This window comes from Ceratotherium simum, chromosome 34, assembly GCF_057802395.1.
Source record: "Ceratotherium simum simum isolate JZ-2026a chromosome 34, ASM5780239v1, whole genome shotgun sequence".
In the NCBI taxonomy this organism is placed as follows: Eukaryota; Metazoa; Chordata; class Mammalia; order Perissodactyla; family Rhinocerotidae; genus Ceratotherium; species Ceratotherium simum.
In genome coordinates this window covers 8,790,999-8,813,150 of record NC_141933.1, presented here as the reverse complement: position 1 = coordinate 8,813,150, position 22,152 = coordinate 8,790,999, and the positions used below count along the sequence as shown (strand labels likewise).

The 22,152-nt window shown below is 51.5% G+C and overlaps 1 protein-coding gene across 2 annotated transcripts; it reads left to right on the top strand.

Annotated features, from left to right (window-relative positions):
- The first annotated feature begins 8,208 nt into the window (after positions 1 to 8,208).
- Positions 8,209 to 21,044, top strand: STIP1 (stress induced phosphoprotein 1). Of its 2 annotated transcripts, none has more exons than XM_004437531.3 (14): positions 8,209 to 8,339; positions 11,528 to 11,737; positions 12,231 to 12,372; positions 12,546 to 12,687; positions 13,400 to 13,568; positions 14,630 to 14,756; positions 14,852 to 14,954; positions 15,230 to 15,350; positions 16,795 to 16,891; positions 17,037 to 17,161; positions 19,431 to 19,467; positions 19,683 to 19,786; positions 20,001 to 20,173; positions 20,553 to 21,044. In XM_004437531.3, the coding sequence occupies exons 1-14, from the start codon at positions 8,331 to 8,333 to the stop codon at positions 20,623 to 20,625; spliced, it is 1,632 nt and encodes a 543-aa protein (XP_004437588.1). In that variant the 5' UTR covers positions 8,209 to 8,330; the 3' UTR covers positions 20,626 to 21,044. The 2 variants fall into 2 exon arrangements, with proteins under 2 accessions (XP_004437588.1, XP_087278861.1); XM_087422735.1 differs by lacking the exon at positions 8,209 to 8,339 and adding an exon at positions 9,044 to 9,076.
- The last annotated feature ends 1,108 nt before the right edge of the window (positions 21,045 to 22,152 follow it).

Below are 22,152 nucleotides of genomic sequence, written 5' to 3'. Positions count from 1 at the left end.
TACTTTATCACCTGCCTATGTTTCACTTTACTATCTGTTTCATTGGCCAATATTGTACAGTCATGATATGGAGAGGTGTGACAGGGAAGGATGGATTACAAGGTGTGAAATGCCCAGAGATGTAGTTGTAAATCACGCCCCTCCCTCTGATTCCTAGAGGGGCGGGTCCGAGGACCAGGTGGGTGATCTGGAGAGGCCACACTGCCTTCCCCAGGGGAAGGGCCTCAGAGAGCCCTGGAGCTGGCTGGGGGACGGCTCAGAGAAGCCTGGGAAGGAGGTGGATGGATGCTCAGGGGACATTTGGCTTGAAATGTACAAAAACCTTGACTAGTAATACTTATTGTAACAAATTTTAACAACATGATAAAAAGCAAAAGCCTCTGTTATAGGCTGAATTGTGTTCCCCTCAAATTCATATGTTGAAGTGCTCACCCCCAGGACTTCAGAATGGGACTATATTTGGAGATAGGGCCCTTAAAGAGGGGATGAGTTTAAAATGAGGCCCTTAGGGTGGGCCATAGTCCAATCTGACAGGTCTCCTTATAAGAGGGGGAAAGCTGGACACTCAGAGACACCAGGGATGTGCACACACAGAGGAAAGACCATGTGAGGACACAGCGAGAAGGTGGCTGTCTCCCAGCCAAGGAGAGAGGCCTCAGAAGGAATCCGACCTGCCAACACCTTGATCTTGGACTTCCAGAACTGCGAGAAAATAAACGTCTGTTGTTTAAGCCACCCAGTCTGTGGTATTTAGTTATGGCCTCCCTAGCAAGCTAATACAACCCCCTCCCCATTCCCAATCCACAGATAACAACTTTAGCAGTCAGCCATGTATCCTTCTAGACTTTTTCCATGTGCATATGGTCATATATGAAGACAGACACACATAATTTTTTTTTTTTTTTTTACAAAAATAAGATTTGGCCATACACACTGTTCCACAACTAACTTTCTTCATCCCACAGTACATTGTGGGTGTGTTTCCATGTCAATACATACCGGAGTCTTCTTTTTAATGCTAATATTCCATCCTAGAGAGCCAGCATCCTGTTTTCCGGTATCCTCCGTGGACACACATGTGGATGGTTGCCGTTCCTTTCGCTGTCATAAACAGAGCTACAATATACATCCTTGTGCCCCAGGGGGGTTTACCTGTGGGATTAATTCCTAAGAGTGGAATTGCGTTTTGTATTTTAAAGATTTTATTTATTTAATTTTTTCCCCCCAAAGCCCCAGTAGATAGTTGTATGTCATAGCTGCACATCCTTCCAGTTGCTGCATGTGGGACTCGGCCTCAGGATGGACGGAGAAGTGGTGCCTCGATGCGCACCCGGGATCCGAACCCAGGCCACCAGCATTGCAGCGCGCGCACTTAACCACCAAGCCACAGGGCCGGCCCGCGTTTTGTATTTTAAATACATGTTGCTAAGCGTCCTTTCCCACCAACAGGAGGGCCCGTGTCCCCCTCTATCCACCACTGGGTGTTTCTTGGGAAACAGATGCTGGAAAGGAGAGAGTGGGGTTGGGACCTTTGGATCTGAGGGGATCCAACCATTTGGCCCAGAGGTAGATAAGCAGAATGGGGAGTGGGGCAGTCTAGAGGGAAGAAGGCCAGAGAGCCCCTGGGAGAGGCTGAGGGACCCCCCCAGGAGGCATAGACGGGTGATGGGCCCCATTTGCTCATTCACCAAACACTCATAAGCAGGGACCATGTCCCAGGTCCTGACTGCACTCGGCAGTGAACAGATCGTGGGCCCTGCCCTCGTGGAGCAGTGTCTGCTGTGGGAGATGCTCTGTAAACACGTCAGCAGGTACAAGTCATCTCAGGCAGCGCTAAGAGCTGCCGGGAGAACGAGTTCAAAGGGCGGAGACGGCCGAGCGGCTGAAGCACGAGGAGGCGGAGGGAAAGGGGAGAAGGAGAGAGGGAGGCAGGACCTAGTGCCCCGTGGGATTTGGAGTCCACACACTGCAGGATCTCCGGAGAGTGTGGATCAAGGCTGCGGATGAGCTCACTTTAAAGGTGCCTCTGGCTGCAGGGTGGGGAATGCAATACAGCAAGACTGGTGGCTCGGAAGGCGTTGGCATGAGAGACGGTGCTTGGACAAACAATCCTGGCAGAGCTGGAGAGGGGCGGATGAACAAGCACGACTCTGCATCAGCGGGATTTCTACCATCAGCAGAAAAGAGGGAAGCACAGGAACCAGTGTTCTGGTTATCTGTTGCTGTGTAACAAACCACCTTCAGCTCCCTTGTTTTAATGGCTGAAAACAATGCCGTTTAATTATATCGCGTGATTTTGTGGGTCAGGAATTTGGTCAGGGCTCAGCTAGGTGGTTCTTCTGCTCCATGTGGCCTGGACTGGGTTACTCAGGGTATTCCGCAGGAGCCCAGGCTGGGCCAGAGGGTCTGAGACGGCCAGGGCCAGGATGGGAGAGCCGCTGGGCTCTGCATGGGGCTGGCCTGGGCTCCCTCGAGCCATGGTGGCCTTGGGGCAGGCAGACTTCTTACAAGGCAGCACGGGGCTCCAAGAGGAAGCATCCCAAAAGACAGAAAGAGGAAGCTGTCAGTTTTACGATGACACTTCACTATATTCTATTGGTCAAAGCAGTCCCAGTGCACCAAATTCAAGGGGAAGGGACATAAACCTTCACCTTTCAGTGGAAGGCGTGTCAACCAGTTTGCTCCATCTCTCATCTCCCACCGTGCCCCGTGACAGCCTCCTTTTGGTATTGGTGTCACATTATGCACTGTGGTCAATTTCAATCTGCTCGTCATGTAGCAGGTCTCACTCTCCAGCCTCATCCAAGCTCAGGTGTGCAGGAAATACATCTTACATTTCCCTAGATGAGGATGCCCCAGCCTTGGATGTATGTACGTTTGGGGCCAAATAATTGTGGGGAGCTGTCTTGTACGTTGTCAGATGTTCGGCAGCATCTCAGCCTCTAGAGCACACCCACTCCCAAGATGTGACAACCAAAAATGTCTCCAGCATTGCCAAATGTCCCCTGGGGGCACAATCACCCTCGCTGAGAACCACTGCCCTGGAATCACTCATTCTGACTCCAGGCTTCCATCCTACCAGCTGTCAGGAAATTTTATCCCAGTTATGACTGGAGTTCTCGTCCAGGTGATCCCAAACTGGGGGACAGTGTGTGGTGCCCTAAACCTTGAGAGGGGCGCTAACCCACCAATGTTATCGTTGATGTCCTCAGTGGGCTCACCTAGTGGTCCCCGAATACAGCAGCTCTCCTCCCATCCCCCACCCCAACCCGGCACCTCTCATAGGATGTGGCCTGGGAGGCAGGCTGGGGGCCCCCTCACACGATGTCTGGCCACCTAGCAACTCCGAGGGCCCACACTCCTTTCTCCCTCCCAAAATAGGAGATGGCTGGGGAGTTGTGAGGCGGTCTGTGTCCAGCTGACAGAATTTGCTGACAGACTAGAGTGGGCGTGAACGAGTGAAATGAAGGACACCTCCAAAGTTTTCAGCCTGAACCAGTCCACGAATAGCAAGGCCATTGACGGGAGGGCTGTCAAGAGAGGGACAACTCGGGGGAGAACATCGGAGCTCCAATTTGCACATGTTGGTAAGTCCATCCGTCATCCAAGCAGAGATATCAAGGAGGCAGCTGGACAGACAAGTCTGGAAGTTGGGAGCGAGATCTGAGCTGAAGATAGAAATGCGGGAGTCATCCGAGAGGGTATTTATAGCCTCGAGCCTGGCTGAGATCGCCCGGGAGGGTGTGCATGGCCAGGCCCTGGGCTGGACTCTGGAGCTCTCTGATGAATAATTATTGGATAATAATGACCATTCTTTTATTCCTTGAAGCATCTGGCATGGTGCTTGGCTCTCTGTAAGAGATCATTGATTGAACAGAACTCCACGGCACTTCATTTCCCCCACACTTTCCCCGCTCATCAGGACTCAGATTCTCTCTCAGCAGGACAGCTGGAAGTCAGGAGCACGCAGGAAAATATTCTTTAGGAATTTCTCAGAACCCGGAATGGATCTTGGCTCTCACTTAGAGAAGGAAACTCAGGTTGCGTGAATTCCCACTCCGATAGTGACAGTTCTTATAAAAACAAATTCCACGTTCTACACACCCCAGAATTCCAAGCTGCAACCTTCCATCACGCCCACCCCTCACCCCCAGGCTAAGCTTCCTGAGTTCCGGCTGTTTTATTTTTTCTGATCGTGGGAGAACTTTAAAATTGGGGGTTTGCTCTGCTGAGAATCTGGTCACGCACGTTGAGCGCTTCAGCCTCTCATTCGCTGCAGGATCTACGGCCTCAGAGTCGATGCCAAATCCAGCCGTTCTGCTCCCCACCCTGAGAGCTTGGCACAGAAATAGCAGCATGAATCACTCTGGAACTGTGGTGCAGTGCATGGGCCAGGACGCCTTCTGTGGTGGAGCTTCTGCTTGTGTTCCAGGGATCTGGGGAAGGGGACACTGGCCAGGCCGCATTGCCGCCTCCCTGCCCCCTCAGGAGGGCTCCGAGTTCACTGAGAAACCTGGAGAAGCCCAAGTGGGTGGAAATCATAAGAGCTAACATTTCTGAATGTTCAGAAGCGGCTTCACTGTGACACCCAATAAGCCTAAGCTTCAGGGTCCCCCATTTCCATCCGTTCTAAAGCTCCATACTTCATTTTTTAGTTTGTATTTTTCTTTTCTCAAAGAAGGCTCTCAAATTTTTATAGGTTTATGAGTATGGGTTATTTTGTTTAATCCTCATAGTAACCTCGGGAAATCATCGGCACTTCATCATCCCCATCTACAGACAAGGACGCTAGAGCACAGAAAAGCCTTCCTTGGGTTCCTTGGAAATTCCAAGCTTATTTCAGCCTCAGGGCCTTTGCACCTTCTGTTGCCTGGTCTGGAAGCCTGTCCCTGGCTGGCTTCTCATCACTCCAGGTCTAAGGGGCCTTCACTAACCACCCACCCGTAGGCACTCCTTCCTTCCCTGCCTCCCTGGTTACCCTCATCCCTTACCTTTTGCTTCCTTCATAATGCTCACCACTCTTTAGAGTTCTCTTCATTTGTGCATCGATGTCTGTTTAAATGCATATAGTGCTTGCTCTGTGGTCAGGCACTGTTCTCTGCGCCTCACAAATATCAAATAATTTCATCCTCACAACTAGTCTGACATTGAGACTTTTTCATCCACGCCTTGAAATGGAAGCAACTGAAGCACAGAGAGGTGAAACAGGCGGCCTGAAGTCACACAGCTGAGGAGGTGAAGTCTCGTCTGTCTCTCTCACTAGAAGAGATCCACGCAAGCAGAAGCGGCATCTGTGGGCTGCCTGGTCCACTGCCGAGCCCCGGCACCCAGAGCAGCGTGCCACACACAGCAGGACTAGAAAAAAGGTGTGTGGGAGACGATGAGACCACTTCACTCAGAGTGAGGAGTGGGAAGGGAGCCGGGAGAGATGCTGTGGGGAAGGTGATGGAGGCAGAGCTGGTCTGGGGGGCAGCAGAGGGACCGGCAAGTGTGTGGTCTGGAGACGGTGCCAGGAAGACATGAAGGTCTTCTGGGCAGATTTAACTCAGCAAATAAGAGAGAAGGCCACCAGCCTCAGTGTCACCTCCTTCCTCCATGCTCTGCGTCCAGGGCATCGATCCATCCTGTTGGCTCTTCCAAAGTGCATCCGGGACCCAACGTTTCTCTCCCCTCCTCTGCTCCCACCCTGGCCCAGGCCACCATCACAGCTCCCCTGGATTATTACAACAGCCTCCTAAGAGGTCTCTCGGCTTTCACCCTGGCCCTCTTCATCTGCACAGCAGCAAGAGGGATCCTGATAAGACTAAGTCAGATCATGTCAGTCTTCTGCTCAAACCCTCCGGGCACGTTCCACAGTGAACACGGTGGCCTCCCACCCTGCAGGACCTGGCCCCTGCTTCGTCTCCGCCTGGCTCTCCCACTCCCCACCCCCCGTGCTCCTGCCATTCTGGCCACCCCAGGGCCTTTGCACTGGCTGTTCCCTCTGCATGGTACTTCTTCAGAGTTTAGAAAATCTCACTCCCTCACTTCCTCAGGACTTTTCTCAAATATTAACTTCTTACTGAGGTCTGCCCCGGCCCCCCTCACCCACTGCTCCTTTAACCTGGTCCCTGCTTATTTTTCTCCACTGCACTTAAACATATATACTATATCAACTTGTTTTAGTTTGTCTCTCTCACTAGAATGAGGTCCACGGAAACAGGGATTTTGTCCGTTTGCCCCACTGCATTGGGCCCACAATCAGCCCTGACACATACCAGGGCGATCAGTAATATTTGCCAGATTAGCGGATGCCTGCTCTGAGCCAGACACTGCGCCACGTACCTGGAACACAAGGCTCAAGACACAGGGCCCTCGCGGACCTCACAAAATGTGGCCCTGATACCAGAGCTGCTAGTTTAGCTTGTGAGGGGACATACGTGTAACCCACTGTGATGCAAAAGCAAATAACAAGCGGACAGAAATGAGTAAGCTTGTTAGGGGCAGGTGGCCAAGGAACCCTGAAGCTCATCTCAGCCTGGAAGACAGGATGTTAACCTGGCACAGCTGGTGGAAGGGGATCCCAGTGGAGGGCACAGCATGCAGAGACGCCCAGGGTGAAGGAGCCTGCTGAGTTCAAGGAGCAGAGGTAGGGCCGGCCCGTGGCTTAGCGGTTAAGTGCGCGCGCTCTGCTACTGTGCAGCCCGGGGTTCGGATCCCGGGCGCTTGCACACTCTGCTTCTCCGGCCATGCTGAGGCCGCGTCCCACATACAGCAACTAGAAGGATGTGCAACTATAACATACAACTATCCACTGGGGCTTTGGGGAAAAAATAAATAAAATTATCAACAACAACAACAAAAAAAGGAGCAGAGGACACGTAGGGCTGGAGTTTGGTGCTGAAGGTGGGGGACAGGGAAGGTAGAGGTAGAAGAGCCGGCCTGCCAGATTAGACAGGCCCTGAGTCCCACACAGCCTCCAGGTTTTAAGCGAGGGCTGGGGTGACTTTGGTGCAGTGTTGAGTGGATCAGGGGCAGCTGGGGTGGAAGAGGAGGCTGTGGAGGCAAGTTATTCGAAGCGAGATGGCCCTTAACCTCCTAGAAGGGATGCCATTGCCCAGAAAGGGGTCAGAATCGGGCACAGCAGGGCCCAATACTAGCACCCAAGTCATGCGGCTCCTCTGTTCCATGAACCACACACTGATCCAGGGAGAAAAAACAGCATCTTAATCCCGAGGGCCGTCTCGCCCACGCGCTAAGCCGTTTTCCCTCCCTCGGGTGCCTGCTCTGCCCCTCGCACGTGGGCTGCGATTTAGGGCCCTCCGCCCACCAGGTGGCCAAACCCCTCACTGAGGTCTTTGTTTCCTTCACCAATTTGCATCCCAATAACGGAGGCGGCTCCCTTTCATTAAGTGCTAAAAACTCGACTGCATGACTAGGAACCCTCCCGCGGCCCTAGATCATCAAGCCCTACCCGAGAGGATCAGAGAGGGTGTGCGTCTGCACTAAGGGGACCAGCGGGGGCGCCCCGCCGGGGGAGAGCCGGGTCTGTAAAGCCCGACGCCAGCGCCCTCCCCGCCACGCGGTATCTGAACCTTCGGAACCTAACAGCGGGGTCCGGGACGGGCCAGAGAGCTCGCCCCAGACCGACCCGAACCGGCTGGGACCCCCGAGCCCGACGCACGGGCGCAGGACCGGGGCTCTGGGCCGGCCTCGCGAGAACCAAGCGGGACGCGACCCCAGGCAGCCGCCCCGCAGCCCCCGGAGCCCCCGCGGCAGACGGTGCTGGGGCCTGGGACGCCCATCAACCACCTCAGCGGCGAACCCCACGCGCCCTTTGATGGACAGCCATTTAGACCTATCAGCGCAAAGTGTCGGCAACTGTCCGCCCAATAGAATTTTTTTTCATCTGAAGGCGGTTCGTTCATGGAGACCATCAGCCCAATGGGAGAGGTGGAAATTTCCAGAAAGAACAGGACCAATGGGCGCGGCCAGCGCTGCCACGATTGGCGGACCAAGCGACCAATCCCTGTCGCAGAAGACCGCCCCCCCTCCAATCGTGGGGTGGGCGGGGCTTGTCGGGGAGCGACCAATCCCGAGGGGCGGGGGAGGCAGGACACAGGGGATTACTCCCCGCTGTCCAATGAGAGAGAAGCGAAGATGATGGGCTGGCGTTCAGGCCAATAGTAGAGAAGCGGAGAAAGCCCTCTAGAGGAGCGCGACCAGTGAGCAGGCAAGGCAGGGGCGGGATCCGGGGGTCCCGGCAGCTTCTAGTAGGTTCCAGAAGGCGGCGCGTGCGGTTGGGAACGCGGAGCGGACGGAGTCGATTCAACGGGGTTCCGTGCCGGGCTATGGAGCAGGTGAAGGGGGAGGGGCGGGCCCAGGCCCGGGGCCGCGGCGGGACCGGCGGAGGCCAGGCCGCGGCGGAGGGGCGGGGCGGCGCCGGGCCGGCGAGCGGCGGGGCGGCGCGGGCGTGAGGGCCGAGGCGGCGAGGCCGGGCCGCGGGAGCGCCCATCGCTTGCAGGCCCGGCGAGGAGGGCCGGGGAGGCAGCAGGTCGGCCCGCGGCTGGGCCCGGAGGCCTCCCGGGAGGTGGCTGCGGGCTGAGCGGGGGATGGCGCCGGAGGGATGGAGGGGCCCCGGGAGAGGCGGGAGGGATCGGTCCACACCAGGGACCTCGCCGCTGGGAGATCGGAAGTCGCCGACGAGGAGGGCACCTCGGGCTGGGCCACGGTTGACTGGGGGGAATGCGGGGACGCTCTGGAAGGAGCCGGGAGACTTGGTGGGCAGTCGGGGGACGCTGCTGTCCTGCATCGGGAAGGGCCGCGATGGAAGGGCGAGGGGCTGAGGAGCCGCGGGCCAACTTCTGATGCAGGAGGGAGGCTGCTGCACAAGTCCTTGGAACGAATTCCCTCCCTGCCAGCGTTTCACAAATAGATGGGCGGCCTCTCCTCCTCCTCCTCTTTTTTCTTTTTGTTTATTTGTATGTGATTCAGGAGTAACAAGACTAACGTTTCTGAAAAGTCGGTTTCTAGTTAATTACACAAGGAGGGATCGGTCGCCGTAGGAAATTTAGGCAGTATGGATCAGCAGCAAGAAGTAAGTTGTTTGCCTCCGCTCAGCATCTTTGGGAGACCGAGTTTGAAGCTGCTGCTGGTTACTTGCAGTGGCTTAATTATATCCTGAGTGGCCTGAAGGTTGTGAAAGCCTGGAGAGATTTTATTCGGTTGGAAGCTGTCATTGAGCTGTAATGAATGATCGAACTGTGGGGAACGAAGAGAAGAGGGTTCGTTTTTTGTGGCAGGATCTATAAAGCAGAACATTCTGCTGTAGTATAGCCATTGCTCCTTGAGCGACATCTGGAACTTCTTTGCGAAGTTAAAAGACAAAAATTAATAAATTTTTGCACTCTTGTGATAATTAAATTGTATCTGGGATTAAATAGGCTGTAGTATAAAAAGATTTCCAGGTTGAGAAACACATTATTCTGTTAAATTTAAGAAAGGAGCTTGTCCCGCAGTTATTAAAATAGAAAAAATATTTTAAAAAAAATCACGCTGCCCATTATAGGAGCGTATGCACAGGTAGACTGTAAATGAACGTTTCACTAAACTCAGAACTGCCAGTTTACTGTGACAGTGGTACATACGGCCTGGCATTTTCGCTCCAGGTGTTAGAACCTACCTTTCCGCTTGTGACTTCTCTACCTATTGTTTGCATTTTCGACTCCCAGATCCATATTTCAGTTTTAGGAGATATTGAAGTTGGACAGATTTAAGTGTCCAAAGTTGTCTTTTTTTTTTTTTTAAGTACCTTTCAAATAAATACATCCCACAGTGATACACTTTTCACACTTGACCCAGTAAGGGCATACAACTGGGTAACACGTTTCACAAAACGATACTTACTGTTATGTGCACTGCATGCTGGTATTTTTTCTCCCAGTTGATGTTTTAAAGCACTGGTGGTGACCTACAGACTTGATTTCCTGACCCACTGCAGGCAGTAGTCAGTTTGGAAAAGGATGTTCTGTAGGATAGACAGGAACTTTCCTGAGCTGTTCCCAGCTGCCTCTTGATACTAGCGGAGTTTTTAAAGTTTGTTCCTTTTGGTCTCCATCCTAGGCCCAAAGGTTTTTGTCCCTGCTTGGCAAGTTTGGCAGTCTCCTGTTGCTTTTTCTGTGTTTGAGGTTGTTTCTTTCTAAGATCTCTCTGGTTCATGGAGGGAGGTTCCCAGTTGGTGTGCTTCAGGGTTCCAAAATCATCTCTCTTAACAGAGTATTTTTTTGTATCAGTATACTGGGTCGTGGGTAGATGATAGAAAGAAAGAACGGTTAGGTAACTTGAAGGGCATGGCTCCATATCAAGAGATGTGTTTGCGGGCGGGCCCTGTGGCTTAGCGGTTAAGTGTGCGCGCTCCGCTGCTGGCGGCCCGGGTTCGGATCCCAGGCGCGCACCGGCGCACCGCTTCTCCGGCCTCATGGCCGCGTCCCACATACAGCAACTAGAAGGATGTGCAACTATGACATACAACTATCTACTGGGGCTTTGGGGGAAAAAAAAGGAGGAGGATTGGCAATAAATGTTAGCTCAGAGCCGGTCTTCCTCCGCAAAAACAGGAGGATTTGCATGGATGTTATCTCAGGGCTGATCTTTCTCACAAAAAAAAAGAAAAGAAAAGAAAAGAAATGTGTTTGTGTTGGAAGTTGGCCCTCCCTCTCTTGTAGGACATCCCTGGTTAGGAGAAACCCCTTTAATTAGGACCCTGTTCTGACATGGCTGGGGCCTCCTTCACTTTTTTAAACTTTCCCTTTGGTGTGTTCCTGCTTCTTTCATGCTGAATGTTTGAGAGGATAGGGGGTTAAACCACAAACTGTTTTTTTATCCTCTTCCATCCCCTTTGTAATATGTTAATGTTTAAGCATGCCAGAAACTGATTTCGGGGGGCTAGCTTTCATTTACCTTTTAAGGAACAGAGCAGTAATGTACTGTGTTGTGACATATCACCACACTTCTAAATGGAAGTAGATTCTTCTCTGATTGTGGGTGAGCATTCTGATGCTCCTGGAGAAGCCGTCCTGAAGCCTTTTTGGGGCTGGAGCGTGTATCAGTGTATCTGTGCGCACTTGGTCCACGCCCCTCCTCATCGCCTCCTCCCATGAGCAGGAACTAGGCCTGTGTGCAGTTTATCGTTTGGACTCTTTGGAAATATATGGCAAATGAATTTATTTCCATGGAAGGAACTCACGAGTATGTCCCAGAGTGGCCTCGTCAGCTCGAAGTAGAGACTTGTGGAAGAGTGGCTGGAGTTCTTGCTGATCCGCGCGGGAGCCGGTGCAGAGCAAAGTGTCAGGCTTCTAGTTCCTGGTTATTTTATTTTTTCCTTGCCTGTTCCCAAAGATGTGGAAAATATAAATGAATTAGCTTATGATTTCTTTCTTCTGATCTATAAAGTAACCTGTTTATTGATAGCTGCAGAAAAGAATGTTACCTAAAAACTTGAGACTAAAGAAGCATGTTAAGGGAACTACATCAGTCCTTTTCTCTGTAGGTGAACGAGCTGAAAGAGAAGGGCAACAAGGCCCTGAGTGCCGGCAACATCGACGATGCGCTGCAGTGCTACTCCGAGGCCATCAAGTTAGATCCCCAGAACCACGTACTCTACAGCAACCGCTCGGCGGCCTACGCCAAGAAGGGGGACTACCCAAAGGCTTATGAGGATGGTTGTAAAACTGTGGACTTAAAGCCTGACTGGGGCAAGGTAAGCGGTGGGTGAGTTGGGCTCTTCAGACTTCCAGAAATGCCGTTTGGTATACAGTTCTTAAATATAGGGCCCCGCCTGACCGGCTAGTGGCCTCTGCCAATAAACTAATAGTTTATTACCCACCATCCTCCCTACTGTTTGAGTATGTTCCTTCGAGTAATGGCGGATTTCATCAAATCGGAGATACCATCAGATATTAAGACATGTCTTACTCTTTGTACTACTAAGAAAGAAAATGCTGCCAAAGAAAGGGAGAGTTCTTGATCATAGATGGGTTGGTGAGGGAGGGGCGCATCTTTGGTATTTGGCTGGAGTCTTACAGTATCAGTCTTGGCCTTGTGTCCTGCTCCTCTCCCTGTCTGTTCTTGGGCCTTCACATGAATACTCATTTTGTTCCATGAAATGTAAGATACGTTCTTTTGAGTTCATCTTCTGGCTTTACCTGCGGGTGTCCTTTATTTTGTTTTGTGTCTGTCTTTGCTGGTTTAAGGGCTATTCTCGAAAAGCAGCAGCTCTGGAATTCTTAAACCGATTTGAAGAAGCCAAGCGAACCTATGAGGAGGGTTTAAAACATGAGCCAAATAATCCTCAGCTCAAAGAGGGGTTACAGAATATGGAGGCCCGGTTGGCAGGTAGGCACCATGTATACTGTCTTTTTCTTTTTTTTTTAATCGCTATTTTTTAAATGGGATTGAGTTTGAGGCTTTTTGTCCTCCCGTGTGTCAGTCTGGTTGGTAGGCTACGGGGGCATAGTAACTCACATGAACTGACTTCCTAGTGAGGCACTTTTCTTTCTTGGGAACAGAGAGGAAGTTCCTGAACCCTTTCAACATGCCCAATCTGTACCAGAAGTTGGAGAGTGATCCCAGGACACGGTCGCTGCTTGCCGATCCCTCCTACCGGGAACTGATCGAGCAGTTACGAAATAAGCCGTCCGACCTGGGCACGTAAGTCGAGGTGGCACGGGTTGTCTCTGGAAATGGCCGGGAACGCTGCTTCTTCCTGGGAGCCTCTGGCAGGAGGTGCCCTTGTTACGGACTGCAGGCTTTCTGCCTTTGCTTTTTCTCCAAAGAGCAGTAGGAGTTTGTTGGTTTGCTTGCTGTCTATTTGTATTTCTAGAATGGGTCACGGGAGGCATATGTCAGTAATCTGGAACGTTCATTCTAACCCTCACGTGCCTTTTCATTGCTCTCCTACAATTCTGATCTAGCGCCAGCCCTGTCCTTGCCATACCATAGGCCCCACTGTCTCTGTGGGTATATTGGAGTGGAAACGCAAGGTTGAGAAGGTCAGGTGTAAAGCTGGGTCTCTAAACCTTGTCCTGGTGTCTGTGACCGTCTGAAGTCAGATGATGAAGCGTACATATAACTCTCTTCCAAGTTTTCTGTGCTTCCTCTCTTCTGATCTATAAAGTAACCTATTGTCTACTGGCTTCAAGAAATAAATCTGACCTGTGTTACCTCATTCTAGATGGACTTTTGAAGGGTTGAGTATTCCCCACTTGTACCTCGTAGATAGTGTAGAGTCAAGCAGTCTTGTGTTGGAGAGAAGCTTTGATATGCAGTATTCTGTATATGTGCTGAGCTTCAGCAGTAAAGGGGGTTTAAGGTCAGTTACGGGGAAGAATAATTGCTGGTTTTCTTTTTTTACCAATGCTAGGAAATTGCAAGATCCGCGGATCATGGCTACTCTCAGTGTCCTCCTCGGGGTCGATCTGGGCAGCATGGACGAGGAGGAGGAAGTTGCGACCCCTCCACCACCGCCGCCTCCCAAAAAGGAGACCAAGCCAGAGCCCATGGAAGAAGATCTTCCAGAGAATAAGAAGCAGGTCTCGTTTTTGTTCTCTCTTCACTGCCATGCATTTATAAACAGCCTGGTCGATTTCTCTATGTTGGGTGGGAACATCTGTAGACCTTGGATGGCTGTAATTATTTTTTGAGTGTTTAGTATGTGTTAAGCTTATTGTTGTTATTAATTAAAATGGTCAGTATGTTAAAAGGTCCACTTCACAAGCGATTTCATAAGAGTCCTGTATCTCAAAGACTTCCGGCAGCGGGAGCTACACTTCCCTAGTCCCCACAGCTGCCGGCACAGATGTATTGGTCAGGGCAGCCAGGAAAGTGGTGAGAGATCCATGTCCTCTGTGATCCGGGAGAATGTTGTCTAGATCCGTCCTTAGGCTTCTGCTTCCTGGTTGGACTTGGCACGTAATTGAAAGTTGTCCACTTAGCAACACTGTCTTCCAGAGTAGGAGGCATGTGCCTAAAGGAGTTCATTTCCCTTGTAAATAAGAACGTCACATTGTTGCCTGATTTAGCACCTTTAAATGGTTAAGCGTTGGTTGTCGAGAGTGTGGTGTCTTCATGCTGGAAAGGGGCCCGATGATGTGGGTGGTAGAGAGTTTGCTGAGGACTCCTGCCGCTGGTTACAGCCTCTTCTCCCAGTCCTCTCCCCACTGCCTCTGCTGTGCTTCCCTGACGACTGAGACCCCAAGGCAGCCACCTGACAGAGAGCAGACTTGCCACAGCCCCCCCAGTAAAACCTGGGACAGAACGATGCTGTCCCCTTTGAAGTTGCTTCATGTTGAAGGGACTGCCTCTCCCCTGAAGAGGCCCTCTGCTTTCTGACAAAGATCCAGGAGAGGAGGTGGGGAAGGGAGAGTTTCAGAGAAGCAGAGGTGAAGCTCTTCAGCTTGTCATGCTAACAGCCGGTCATTGGCTGTTGTACATCCGTAGCTGGTTGGTAAGGAGGCCTGTGGACGTGGAGAACTTGCTTCCGTAGCCGTGTCAGTGGCGTGTGCTGTCTAGCACCTGGGACAGCCCGCAGGCTCTTCTCTCTGCCGCCCAGGTCAGAGGCGCTTGGCACTTACTTCTCCCAAACCTTGTCTAGGCCCTGAAAGAGAAGGAGCTGGGGAACGAGGCCTACAAGAAGAAAGACTTCGACACCGCCTTGCAGCACTATGACAGAGCCAAGGAGCTGGACCCCACGAACATGACCTACCTGACCAATCAAGCAGGTGAGGCCAGGCACGAGGGTGGGAGCGAGGGCGTCGTTGAGTGGTCCTGGAGGAGAGGCGAGGGCTGACTTCCTTCTTAACCGTCCTGCTGGCAGCCGTGTACTTCGAGAAGGGCGACTACAGTAAATGCCGGGAACTTTGTGAGAAGGCCATTGAAGTGGGGCGAGAAAACCGAGAAGACTATCGACAGATTGCCAAGTACGCGTGACCTTCGGGAATGCCTTGAGTGGTGTGGGGGGTTTGGTGTCCAAGACCTCAGTTTCCCTGCGTGGGGAGGAGGGTTGCCGGCTGCAGAGCTGCGCTGTTAACAGAGGGCTGGAGAGGAGGCTGTGGGAGTGGCGACCACAGGTGTTGGCAGGCCATCGTGCCCGAGCGGCCATGGGAGCTTGCTCCTGGCTGCAGGTGTTTCTCTGCAGGGCTGGCCTGTGTCTGCTCTGCCCTTAGTGAGCTCTTTGTCGTCTTGCCTTTGTCAGAGCTTACGCTCGAATTGGCAACTCCTACTTCAAAGAGGAGAAGTACAAGGACGCCATCCATTTCTACAACAAGTCCCTGGCAGAGCACCGCACCCCGGATGTGCTCAAGAAGTGCCAGCAGGTGGGTGGAGGAGAGGGGTGCTGTTTCTTATTTTATACATTGTAGTCATTGTCATTTAATAATGAACCTTGTTTTTTTAAGTAGCGTCATTGGTCTTTTTATGTGACGTTGCCCTTGTCCCATAGTGATGACAACGTGTAGGGAAGAACCCAGTTTTTCTGCCGTCTTTTTTTTGTGAGGAAGATCAGCCCTGAACTAACATCCATGCTAATTCTTCTCTTTTTGCTGAGGAAGATCGGCCCCGGGCTAACATCTCTGCCCATCTTCCTCCACTTTATATGGGACGCCGCCACAGCATGGCCTGACAAGCAGTGCATCGGTGCGCGCCCGGGATCCGAACCTGCGAACCCCGGGTCGCTGAAGCAGAGCGTGTGCACTTAACTGCTATGCCACCAGGCCGGCCCCATTTTCTCTCTTTTTTTTTTTTTTCAGTGAGAAAGATTCACCCTGAGCTAACATCTGTGCCCATCTTCCTCTCTTTTGTCTGTGGGATGCTGCCAGAGCATGGCTTTATGAGTGGTGTGTAGGTCTGCACCCACATCCAAACCCACGAACCCCAGGCTGCCGAAGCCGAGCACTCGAGCTTAACCACTACGCCACTGGGCTGGCCCTTCTGCCGTCCTTTTTTATGGCCAAGATTTCAACCTTACATATGTTAATGTTGACGGTCACCGTGCTCACAGTGTTATGGTTCTTATTGTAACTTAAGATTTTTCTTATTTTATATAACCACAGTGTTGTGTATTGTGCCAGTTGTCAAATTAGGTAGGGGGTTGATTTTCATCACAAAAAGATGGGTCAGAAAATTAATTGTGCTATTAATACATGCATCGTTTTCATATAGGGCATGTTTTTTTCCAAACGTTCAAGTTTCCCCTACTTTTTGAAAGTTCGCTTTACGCCGCTTGGCTTTTATGAGAGACCTGCATGAGTACAGTCACACCCCGCAGAGTGACGGGGATGCATCATTAGGTGATGTTGTTGTCGTGTGAACATCACAGAGAGCAGTTCCACAAGCCTAGATGGTACAGCCTGCCACACGCCTAGGCTGTCATCTCAGGGGACCACCATCGGACATGCGGTCTGTCCTCGACCAAAACGTCGTTACTCAGCTTATGACTGTACCTGCTTTCACTGATGGAAATAAACCTGAAGAGGATTTTCACTGTAATGAGAAAATAGTGTTTTCACTGTGTGCCATCTTGACTTAGGAAAGTTTTCATCGTAGTGCTCGGCTTTTGGATAGCAGAGGAACCCTGTATGTCAGTACCATTCCTTCTGTTTCGTAGTGTACCTTGATAATGTGGAATATAAAATTCTTAAGACGAAAATTAACTCTTGCCAGCAGTACTGTTTGAAAATTAAAGTCCTGATCAGGCATCTTTGCCCAATATTTACGTTTATGAGAATTTAAGTGACTGTTACAAGAATTATTTTTTCTTAGGCGGAGAAGATCCTGAAGGAGCAGGAGCGGCTGGCCTACATAAACCCTGACCTGGCTATGGAGGAGAAGAACAAAGGCAACGAGTGTTTCCAGAAAGGTAGCTCCCGCTCGGATGGTGGGACTTCCCGTTGTGCGTGGTGTGGACATGCATTCTGCGCCCTGGCCGGCTGCGGGGTAGACATGCCGTGGTGGGAGAGGGCGGCTTTTCGCTTTTTCTAAGAAGTTTCTCTTTCCTTTTTCAGGGGACTACCCCCAGGCCATGAAGCATTATACAGAAGCCATCAAACGGAACCCACGAGATGCCAAGTTGTACAGCAACCGAGCTGCCTGCTACACCAAGCTGCTGGAGTTTCAGCTGGCGCTCAAGGTGGGGGCTGGGGGCGCGGAGCAGCCGGGACCGGAACCCGTGTCTAGGGGTGTGGTTTTCCTCTTTTCTTGTTTTCATCAACATCAGCTTGATGTTCATATTTTGATTATAGATTCAGGGTGGCAGTGCATGTGTGAAGTTTGTAAAATACAGGACCTATGTCTACCTGGTCCTGGCCCATGGGGTGTTAGTGGTTGGAAGTATTTAGGAAAGGGGATCCTTTTCCAGTTTCCCTAATGACTCTGATTCTTTTCCCTCCGTATTACCCTTCCTCACATTCTTGTTTGTTTGATTTGCCTTTGTAACATTTTAAGTGTACAGCTCAGTGGCATGAGGTACATTCACGTTGTGCAGTCGTCACCGCCATCCGTCTCCAGAACTTCATCTTCCATACTGAAACTGCTTGTCCACTAAACGCTGACTCCCTGTTTCTGCTCCCCCAGCCCGTGGTGACCACCGTTGTACTTTCTGTCTCTATGAGTTTGATCGCTAGGTACCACATATAAATGGAAACCATACAGTGTTTGTTCTTTTGTGTCTGGCTTGTTTCACTTAGCATGATGTCTTTAAGGTTCGTGTTGTAGCGTGTTTCAGCATTTCCTTCCTAATTTTTAAGCCTGAGTACTATGCCATTATATGTATTTACCACCTTTTGGTTATCTATTGATCTGTCGATAGACGTTGGGTAGTTTGCATCTTTTGTGAATAACGCTGCTCTGAATGTGGGTGTACAACGTATGTTCCAGTCTCTAGTTCCAGTTCTTTTGGGTGTTATATCCAACAGTAGAGTGCTGGGTCATAGGGTAGTTCTGTGTTTGGTTTGTTGGAGGAACCACCATGTTGTTTTCTGTAGTAGTTTGACCATCCTTCCGCACTTGGATGTTGAGCTCAGTTAGACAGGGCTGCTGTTCTCCGTCACGTCAAGTATGGTCAGATACGATGTTCCACACTGCAGCAGTTGCTCCCCATTGCTCTCTTGAACATGAGCTGCTCTGTGCCTCTGTTGGCGATTTTTTAACAGTTCTCTAGGTGACAAACCTGGGCCATCTTGTGGGAAGGTGACAAAATGTGATCGGTCTAGAGAGACCAATACCTGAGTCCCTGATGGTTTTTAGTTTTGATGCCGCTGTGTTGTGTCTGGGTCTGTGTCTGGCCTAGAGATGTCACTGCTGCTGGTAGCACTATACAAGGGCAGTGTCAAGTTGGTTGGTTTGCAGAAAAGCGAAGAACATTGTCAGTCACCTGGGAGGTGGAGCAGGACTTGCCCAGTCGTGCAAATAGGGGCAGAGAATGAGCGGAGTTGCTTCTGCTTCTTGGAAGAGTGGAAATTCGGCCAGGTGTGCAAACTACACTGCATAGCCATGTTTTCCCCATAATTTTGTGTTTTGAATATATTTCAAGCAAAAATACACCGTGTCTGTGTATTCTCCACCTCTATTTAACAAAAAGTATTGACAGGTTTTTGCTGAACCGTTTGTGAAGGAACATTGTGTGCAGTTCAGTGCTTGACCTCTACATTCTCTTTTTTTTTTTTTTTTTAATTTTTATTTTATTTTTTTCCCCCAAAGCCCCAGTAGATAGTTGTATGTCATAGTTGCACATCCTTCTAGTTGCTGTATGTGGGATGCAGCCTCAGCATGGCCGGAGAAGCAGTGCGTCGGTGTGCGCCCGGGATCTGAACCTGGGCCACCAGCAGCGGAGCGCGCGCACTTAACCGCCAAGCCACGGGGCCGGCCCAATGACCTCTACATTCTTGAGCTCGCGTCTCCTGAAGTGGCTCTTCCCCACCAGGGACAATGTTATTAGTTCCTGATGATAGCCAAGCTATGGCCGTAAAGCCACCTGCTGTATGTCTGTATTCAGATTCCCCACTTGTCCAAAAATACGTTTTAAGGCTGTCAGTATCAAGGCCCATACATTTCATCTGGTTGTCGTGTCCTCTTGAGTTTCTCAAACTCAGAAGTTTCCCCACCTTTTGGGTTTTTTCTGTGACATCAGCCTTCTGAAGATTCCAGGCCACTTGTCTTTGGTGGGATGGGCTATAATCTGGTTTAGTTGTCCCTCATGGTTTTACTTAACTTGCTCTTCTGCCCTCCTCTTGCTGGGCCTGCTGTTAAATTACCCAGGTGCCGGGATTAACAGAAGCCCTGGAGGCAAATGTGGACTGCTCCGTCTTGGCCCTGGGGGAGGAGTTAAGATCCGTAATTCCAAGTGAGCGGTAGTTCATTGAAAGGAACAAACCTAATTCTTTTCTGCCTCTCCTTCCTAGGACTGTGAGGAATGTATCCAGCTAGAACCGACCTTCAGTAAGTGCCTTTCCGCTGCCTGTCCCCTGCCCCTTCCTTGACCCTGGCCAGGGATTAGGAGGAGAGGGTGTGTTCTTGGTCTGCCTGTGCCTTCGTTAGAGCCAGCGTCAGCAGGTGTGAGGGATGCTGGCATTCAGGCGAAGAGGTGGAGGGAGCGGCCTTTGGCGCTGCGTTTTGGGTAATGCCTCCCTCCCCTCTCCTGTTTCCGTGTGCAGTCAAGGGTTACACACGGAAAGCTGCTGCCCTAGAAGCCATGAAGGACTACACAAAAGCCATGGATGTCTACCAGAAGGCGCTGGACCTGGATGCCAGCTGTAAGGTGGGGCTGCTGCGGGCCTGGCCTCCAGTGAGCTTTCCCCTGCCTCCGTTTCCCCTGTGGGTCTTCTCGGTGTTCACTTACTGAGTTTTCCTTCTCACTTGTTTCTCTGTGTGGCTGTCTCTTCCCTTCTCTATCATCTCTGTTATCTTGGGCCGGCTGAAGCAGTGAGCCAGGTAGTGCTAACACCCTCCACTTTGGCTTTGCTGCAATGCAGGAGGCTGCCGACGGGTACCAGCGCTGTATGATGGCCCAGTACAACCGACACGACAGCCCCGAAGACGTGAAGCGACGGGCCATGGCCGACCCTGAGGTGCAGCAGATAATGAGCGACCCGGCCATGCGGCTCATCCTGGAACAGATGCAGAAGGACCCCCAGGCACTCAGCGAGTGAGTGGAGTTGGGGGAGGTGGCCTTGAAGGAAAGAAGGGAACAAAAGCAGTGAGAATGCACAGCGGGGTGGGATGCCATCCGTCTGGGTGGGGTGTTTATTGTGTCGTTCTTACTGAAAACTTCAAAGGTCGGCAGTTGGGGTGGGCTGGAAGGGCTTCGTTTGTGTGTCAGTCGTGACAGCTTCAGCGGTCGGTTGGGAAGACCAGTGTCGCTGTGGCCTGCTGCCCAGTGGACAGATCAGGTCTAGCTGTGTGGCGGTCTGCCCCCTCCTGGCGGGGCCTTCCAGGGGGTTCTGCATGAGGGCTTACTCTGAGAGCAAGTCAGACATTTTTTAGGTTAAGTCTGATTTCAAATGACTTTGGCTGTTCTTCCTTAGACACTTAAAGAATCCTGTAATAGCACAGAAGATCCAGAAGCTGATGGATGTGGGTCTGATCGCAATTCGGTGATGACTTGCTCATCATCCCCCTTCCCTTCGCCCTCATCTGGAAAGAGGAGCTGGGACCGCGGCGAGCAGCACGGAGCAGAAGGGAGAGAAGGGGAAAAAAGCGAACAAGTGATCTTTATATTTATACAGACGTATGTGGAAGACGCAGAGACTTACACTCACGTTATCGTACAGCCGCTGCCTCTGGGCCCTCCCAGCACACGCATGGTCTCCTCTGCTGCCCTTGGGTTCCGTGTCTCCTCACCTGTCCCTCAGACGCTGTCTCAGCTGCTCTCCTATAGTTGGTTATTTTTTATTTGGGGCAGTGGGCATGAACGGGGAGGGAAGGGTGTTCTTCCCAACCTCAGGTCCCAACTGTCTTCACCTTGTTAACTCCACGTCCCTTTCTCCAATAAAACAAGCCAGTCGGGCGTGGTTATATGTCTTGATGTCCTTGAGTAATTTTTTTGCCAAAAGACTTAAAAGTGGCTGTCCTGCAGGGGTCGCAGCCTGGGTCAGGAGAGGTGTGAGTGTGAATGGACTAGTCTGGTACCAGAGCCTCTCTTTTCTTTGTCTTTTCCTTTGCTGTCTGATGGGGTGGGTGCACTGAGCATGGCTTGGTTCCTTGGCTTTGCCGAGGTGGTCACTAGGTGGTGCTGTTGCTCAATGAAGAGCCGAAGGAACTTGGAGGCTCCCCACCCAGAGTGGTGCCAACTTGGGAGGGTCAGATACACATTCAGGTGGTTCCCAGGCCGCCGGTTCACACTCAACTCTCAGGCCCAGAACCAGCTAGATCCAGAGAACGCTGAGTCCCACCAAGAGCCAGAAACGATTCCCATTGTGAGAGACGCTTCCGACCTCCCTTTTGGAGAGATCAGATCTACTGTCAGCTACTGTATGTTAGTTTTAGTTTTTAAAGATCTGCGTGCTCTCAATCAAGCTTAGAGTAGTGAGTTTTAATTACAGTCACACATCCCTTAATGACGGGGATGCGTTCTGAGAAACATGTCGGGCGGTCTTGAGCGAGCATCGTAGCGTGTGCTTAGACGGACCTGGATGGTACAGCCTCCACACCCAGACTGTAGTTCTAATCTGGGACCACTGTCGGGTGTGTGGTCAGTCGTTGACGGAAGCGTTGTTATGCAGCACGTGACTGTACACTTCTCCCTGGTTGCGACAAACTGGAGCCCTCTCCTTGGCCCCAGGCGGCTTCTGGGCAGGAGTCAAACTTCCTCATTTGTTCCAAGAGTACGGCTTTCTGGGCCAGGAGGCCACTGAGGCTGGCAGCTGGCAGCACTTCCTGCCACCTTGGCTTTGCATAAGCTGGCTTTCCCCTGGGAATCCCCAGCAGACCCCCTTCCCGATCTGGGGGGACAGTTCAGAAAGCCTCGCTTCCATGGGGACTCTGCTGCACCTTTGGTGCTGCGGCCTCCAGGCTCTGTTCCCTCCAGCCCCAAACTGATTCTCTGGAAAGGCTGGATTCCTGCTGGCAGCCAGCAGCGAACGTACGGCCTTGCTCTACCAAAGCTTACATCCCAGGGCAGTGACG